This window comes from Cylas formicarius, unplaced genomic scaffold (genome assembly GCF_029955315.1).
Source record: "Cylas formicarius isolate icCylForm1 unplaced genomic scaffold, icCylForm1.1 PGA_scaffold_3__17_contigs__length_32017465, whole genome shotgun sequence".
Lineage (NCBI taxonomy): Eukaryota > Metazoa > Arthropoda > Insecta > Coleoptera > Brentidae > Cylas > Cylas formicarius.
This window is the reverse complement of record NW_026844326.1, coordinates 11,111,011-11,118,020: the sequence shown is the minus strand read 5'-3', so window position 1 is coordinate 11,118,020 and position 7,010 is coordinate 11,111,011. Positions and strand designations below refer to the sequence as shown.

At 32.9% G+C, this 7,010-nt stretch overlaps 1 protein-coding gene across 1 annotated transcript; it reads right to left on the bottom strand.

The window, feature by feature from the left end:
• Nucleotides 1-3,855: 3,855 nt before the first annotated feature.
• Nucleotides 3,856-5,839, bottom strand: LOC132699326 (protein charybde-like). Its single transcript, XM_060665974.1, has 3 exons — nucleotides 5,550-5,839; nucleotides 4,744-5,092; nucleotides 3,856-4,682 (listed from the first exon to the last, which is right to left on the bottom strand). The coding sequence occupies exons 1-3, from the start codon at nucleotides 5,596-5,598 to the stop codon at nucleotides 4,598-4,600; spliced, it is 483 nt and encodes a 160-aa protein (XP_060521957.1). The 5' UTR covers nucleotides 5,599-5,839; the 3' UTR covers nucleotides 3,856-4,597.
• Nucleotides 5,840-7,010: the final 1,171 nt, after the last annotated feature.

Sequence of the window (7,010 nt, the reverse complement as noted above, 5' to 3'; positions counted from 1 at the left end):
AACAACTTCCTATAGGAACGAAGGTTTATTTTAAACTGTGTCAAACTGGAGCTCCCGTGTTAAATTTAGAATGATATACGGCTGCATTTCCGCGCAATGCATCGAGCATCGATTGCAACGCATCGAACATTGAGGTAGGTTTTAACTAGTAACTCGATTTGGTTTGTTTTCACCTCAGTTCCTTGTTTCAGTAAGCATGTCTAATATATTGGCTACGGGCTTATTTCGCAATGAACGCGTATACGTTTATTATTAGCTAAGATTCTTGACGAGCGAATATGTTATATGCAAAAAAGGAACGCCTTCTTGGTTCGCTTTGAGAAATACGCGTGAAATTAATAATTCAATCCTGAATATTTTCCTATTAATTGCCAGTAGAATCCGAAATTAAAGACAATGTTTTTTATAACAGTAATTTCTCTATTAAAATTTAAATTTATTAGAAGAATTTATTTTGTTTCATTTAGAAGTTTCTAGTTCATGCAAGTGTATTTGGTCATTCAAAAAAATCCTTTATTTTCACAATATAGCTAGTCACATTTATTATTATGATATTAAATTAGTTTATTTTCAAGAATTTTGTCCAATTTGTTATTTAATAAAATATTTCACGAATTAATTTCTTAAGAATACTTCAGGTAAAAAATATTAGAAAGGTGTGGTTAAAATTTTTTTCCTGATTGGAAAAAAAATGTTTCGAAAACGAAGTGATTGAGTTTTTTTTACGAAAAATATAATACAAGGTAGTACAAAAAAACCTAGGCCTTTAAAAATTATACAGGATCAGTCAAAAGTAGCACAACGGCCATATATCTCAGGAATTATTAATTAGACTTAAATTTATGAAGTTAAACTTTCTTATTTTAAATTTAAATTTAAATTTAAATTTGTCATACATAAATTCAACCGTTGTTGCAAGAATGACGGAAACGACAATAGTTAATGATTTAATCACTAAACTAGAATTTAATCAAGATCTGCGGATGGAATTTTGTGGTCCCAAGTTATATCCTTTTTTCGAATGAGGAAACTTTTTATTTGAATGGCTTGGTTGGACACCGTACCCAATATCCTCACAAGTTAAATATATGGTTTCCGCTGAAAAATATTATACCCTTTTAAGGAAGCAAGTTACCTCCAATTAGCGTTGCTATATCCGAGCATCAGAAATAATAATAACAATAATATTTATTTTGCAACAAAATAACACTGAAAGTATCACGAAATCTAGCCTTATGGTTGCAAAAAAGGAATTGAAAACAATTACAAAAAGTTCTGGTTCATCCCCTGGACACTAAATATTCAAATAATCAAATAGTCAACAAGATCGGGCCCCTGACCATTACATACACAATGTAAGAGAATACCTGAATGAAATGTTTCCGAGTGGCCGCCTTGTTCACCAGATTTAAATCCCGTCTCGATATTTTGCTTTGGGGTCACCGCAAAACTAAAATGTAAAAAAACAAAGTTTTTCTTTGTTTTTAAATAGCATTTGTTGTTATTTACGGTGACCGATTCTTTAAGATCATTAATTATATCGTTCATAAATTAAACTCTAGTTTATGGATTAAATCATTAATTGTTTGTTATTCCTGCAAAAACGGTCGAATTACTTAGAATTTTAAGAGCAATCGAAAAATGGAATACAAACAGGGTACGTTTTGAAATAAGAAAATTTGACAGATTAGAGCAAAAACCACAAATGCAGCAACGTCACCAGACTAATTACCCGTTACCCCGATACTAAATTTCATAAATTTAAGTCCAATTAATACTTCTTGAGATATATGACCGTTGCGCGATTTTGACTAACCCTATATAGATCGCGCCCCCTATAAGCTAAATTAAGAACAAAGTCAAATTTATCATGTTCAAAAACTCTACTTGGGAAATGTAACGGTGAAATATCGGACACTCCTTAAATAATAAAAAAATTCATATAAAAAAAATAAAATGCTATGATGAGTTGGTAAGACATTAAAAAAAAAACGGTTTTTTACAATATGACAAAGTGCTATTTTTTTTTAACCAGATTAAAATTGGATTGGTTATGCTATTGACTTTTTTGCAATTTTTGTTACTTTTTAGAGCAAGTCGCTTGACTCTTGTATTGTTTTCGTCTTTTGAAGCCTTTTCTATAGAGAGAATAGAAATAATGAGCATTGAAAAACAACTTCAATTGAACATCTCTTTGATACAACGCTATCGGTTAAGATACCTTAAAGAACAGCATTGAATTTCAAAATTTTTATTTAGTTAAATAAAAATTATCATTGAACGAACAACATTTTAGATATTACAAAAAGCAGTTTTTTTAATATTTAGTTGGTGTACCAAATTTGTTATCATTAGAGATACGAAGTCCGGTAAATTACTTTGGAAATGTAACAGTGAAAACACCTTTTATAAAAATAAAAAAAGGTTCATATAAATGTAGTCCGAAACTGCTGTAATGAGTTGCTAAGACATTTTCGATTTTTTACAATATGATAAAGGGCTAATTTTGATTAAACCGGATTAAAATTGTGACGTCCAGTGCCGTCCCGTATCGTAACGAATAGGATTATGAAGAAGATGTACGCCACTGATTTTTTTTGCAATTTTTGTTACGTTTTAGAACAAGCCGCTTGACTCTTGTAACGTTTTCGTGTTTGAAGCCTTTTCTAGAGAAAAAATAGAAATAATGAGAATCGAAAAAACTTGATTTTAACATCTCTTTAATACAACGCTTCCGGAACAGCACTGAATTTCACGATTTTTATTAAGTTAAAGAAAAATTATGATTGGACAAACATTTTAGATTTTTTTTTATATTTAGTTGGTGTACCAACTCTTTTATTATTAGAGATATGAAGTCCCTTAAATTGGCAGGGTAGTGGTTGTAATAAGTTAAACGATGCACATAAAATTTAAAATTTACTGTTTAACTTCATCACCCTCCATTTGTCTCCGATCCTGTGGATGTAGTAATGTTAAGCCTAGTATTAAGCAGGCAGAACATGATTAAATGTGGGAGACTAACAACTTCGTGGCGATCGATGTGACGAAAACTCGCATGCCTATATATATATATATATATATATATATATATATATATATATATATATATATATATATATATATATATATATATATATATATATATATATATATATATATATATATATATATATATATATATATATATATATATATATATATATATATATATATATATATATATATATATATATATATATATATATATAAATCCAATAGATTTTGTTGAAACATTTCTGATCCTCCAAAACGAGAGTTACACCAAAAACGCAATTTTTAAAACAACAAAAAGTGTAGACACAAAGTGAACCGTTGAATATCTGTGGCAAAATATATGATATAATATTTAAAAAACCACTGTTTTGCCTCTTATCCACGATTACGCACAAAGTTAATCGCCTATGTGGGTCAAGAAGTCAAATACACACACATTATCGTTTATGCTACTAATAGGATGTAGTAGAATTTTTGACGGTTCTCTTATCTTCTTAAAAGAATTTTATTCGTTTTTTAAATCGTTATCCAACATAAATCGGGACGTCATACGCCGACTACAACAAACCTCTTGAAAAGTAATTTTTTTCAAAAGTTATCGGTTAATAACAAATTTTTGTTAGGCTATCGCTGTACGCTGAATGAAAATTGACTTGATACGCCATATTTTAAATGTGTTTTAATTAATACCATTATTTTAATTACTATAACGGGTCAATTTATAACCAGAGTTGTAAAATGATTGACTTTGATTTTTCACTTATGAAAGCGATTGTCACTTCTGTTACCAAGGAAGAAGGGGAGAAAAACGCAGCAATCTAAAATAAAGAACCTTTATTTTTTTTCACAGTTTTTCGTATTTTTTATATAAAAAAAAGCTCATTGTACAGATACCTGTACTATCACGCTTGCGATAGAAAAAAGAAAACATAAAAACTTAAAAATTACATCATCGAAAATGTACAAAACTCTTAGATTCTAGTCAAAACTACATCTGTCAATGTATTTCGACCGCGCTCGTTGAGATCAAATCACACGCAATGCCTGAATGAGAATTAAAAAACTTAATACTGAATTTCTCGGGCGACGCAAAAAATCAAACCGTCTCTTCAAATTTGTTAATTCCGCTTCAGGCACAATGTACCAAACTAATATCACAAAATATTTTTTAAAGAAAAAAAAAACAAATACTTTCTCGATAAAAATTAAATTACACCACTTATCACAACTTCAGGGGGCTTTTTTTGAAAAAGCCGCTGAAAGTTTTGGTCGTCACAATGCATTCTTTCGATTATTGCTCCTTACTCTCTATCTTAAATATATGTATATTTCTTTTCCAAATACTATCACTTGATTTGTATAAACTATGCACTTTACAACACAATAATAAAAATCATGAACGATTTCTCAAGAGACAAAATGATCGATAAAAAACGATTTAAATAAGAAAAAATTGCAGTTGATGACATGTATGATATATATATACTTATAGACCTATCACTGTGATAGAAAAACTCAGTCTTTTCTACCTAGGTACACAAATTCCAGACAAAGCGACTCTCTAATCTAGAGAAGATCTGTACAGCTTCTTCTTTTGAAGCGCGTATTCTGCACTTATCATCACAGCACCGCTTCTTGTTATTTTCCTGCAACAATGAAAGGGCCAATTAGTTAAAGTCGAGGGATGAAGAACTTTTATACACTTACTTCAAGAACTGCGGCAGAAACGAATTCCACCCGGCCGTGGACTGCTTGAGCGTTAAGTAAACCTCGAAGGTGGCCGGGGTCGTGGGGTCGCACTGTATAGTAGTCAACTTTCTGCTGACCCCGTTGCCCTCGAAGAGGATATAGAGGACGCACCCCCGCAGACCGCAGGGCTCGCTGTCCGCCAAGTGGAACATGTCTTGAGCAATCCTGCGAGTTAACCCGTTAGGCAGAAGGACTTCTCCAACTGAGAGATGCGTTCTCTTTGCTGTGCGCAACTCGGCCTCTAGCCTCTTCGAGAGGGCCTCTATTAGAGCCGCCTCTTCCGACTCTGGGTACTCGTAATCCCAAGCTGAAACGAAAACCGAAATTGCCAATTTTTTCATTTTGAAAATTAAAAATAGTTTATCAAAGTGGGTTAAGCCGCGAGTGATACGTTATCTCGTTCCTAAAATAGAAAATGCGGACCATTGGAAAGCGTTTTTAAATGCGGCAAAGTGAAATTTGTTGGTGTTGCTAGGCGAGCCGAGATACGGAGAGAAGGTTGCGCGGGGTCACCACCGCACCAACCGGCAACGATCTAAAAGACCGGTTGTTGTGCAGCTTTCCAAGGAATCAGTTTTCAATTAATTAATTTTTTATTCCGTTACCGCGACAATATATATATATATATATATATATATATATATATATATATATATATATATATATCTCTTTTTTAATCCCGCTTGAAAAGTTCGCGCGAATTGCATCACATTCGGTCGACGTTATTTTTTTTCTAAATGCGAAAAAAAATGCGAAAAACTTACTTTCTTCTTCATTATTGTACGTTTCATTAGTCACCGGAAGAACTTCCATCTTAACCGATTACTGTTAACACCTAATTATCACAAAAGTTATCTGACTCAGCAGCAGAAAACCGGCAGCCGGCTTTTTCCCCCACAAGGTCCTACGCACTATCTCGCTTTCTTTACGCTGTTCGCAGAACTGTTGGGGAAATCAGCTGTGGCCGGTATTTATTAAGTTCCAGTCCCCCACTAAGGGAACCGGCTTCCGAATCGGCGACCCGAACGTCGTTCGGGGTCTGTCGCATCGCCGTGCCTACGTGATCTGCAACTTGTTCATCGCCGAGCAAAACTAAAATACGATAAATGATTTTCTTTGTTTCTATGTGAGATGGGTTTTAATTATATGTCATTATGCAGTTGAAAGCAACGTCGTGTCTATATAGGTATCGTAAGTACGTGCTGATCATAGACAAACACGATCTGTTTTATTTGCTTTTCGTGTTCTGTGCGCAGGTAAGATAATTTTCGAACCGCTGAGCAAAAAGCTAAATGGCAAAGAAAATTGCAATCCAAAGTGTAGCATAAAACCGACATGGAAAGCTACCTAATTGCGGCTTTGAAAAAACGAGATTATATTTATCTTATCTCGAGCGACACACAGTCTAAATGTAAAGAAATGCCTACAACTTGCAAAACTAAAACGAAAAATTTGTAAAAATGGAAAATGAACTTAAGGGACGACTTTAAAACGTTTTGGGTTAGTTCATAATTTGCGAAATCAGTGTATGACGTCAACATTACAATAACGCCAACGTTAAAGAAGACATGTTCTATACAGGAAAATGAGAGAACTGCACACAATAAAACTATATCAATTTTGAAATACCTTCTAAACCGCATAAAGAAACCAAATTCTAATTTTTATTTCCTCCTGCATCTAACTTGAAAATAAGTTCGAATGCTGATAATATTACAAATATAGGTTAAAACCTTTTGGGCTACATATAACGTCAGACATTGATCTTGGGTTCGACTGGAATTTGAAAAAAATAACGGGCACCGACGGTGAAAAAAAGTATCGACCTAAAATACTGATTAACAGAACTGAACATGACCAACAAACTGAACTGCAAAGAACTCAACCAGTAATATTGACGCTCATTGCTATTCTGTGCGAATGACTAAAATACCCTAAGCGGCATAAAAACAACAAAATTGCAGGTTTTATTTCATCCTGCATCTAACGAACTTACTTGAATACTTCTCTTCGAACTTCATCTACGAACTTACTTGGTATATTTAGACAGCCTCAAGATTACTTTCTAGGCAACTTGTGTAGGCAATAAGTAGGCATATATAGAAGCCTTGCTTATGCTAATAATACACTTTTGAAGCCAACTTCAATAAATGTAAAATAACATAATTTTACAGTATTTTCGGCGTTATAATATCTAATTGCTCATTGATATATCTAATGAAAAG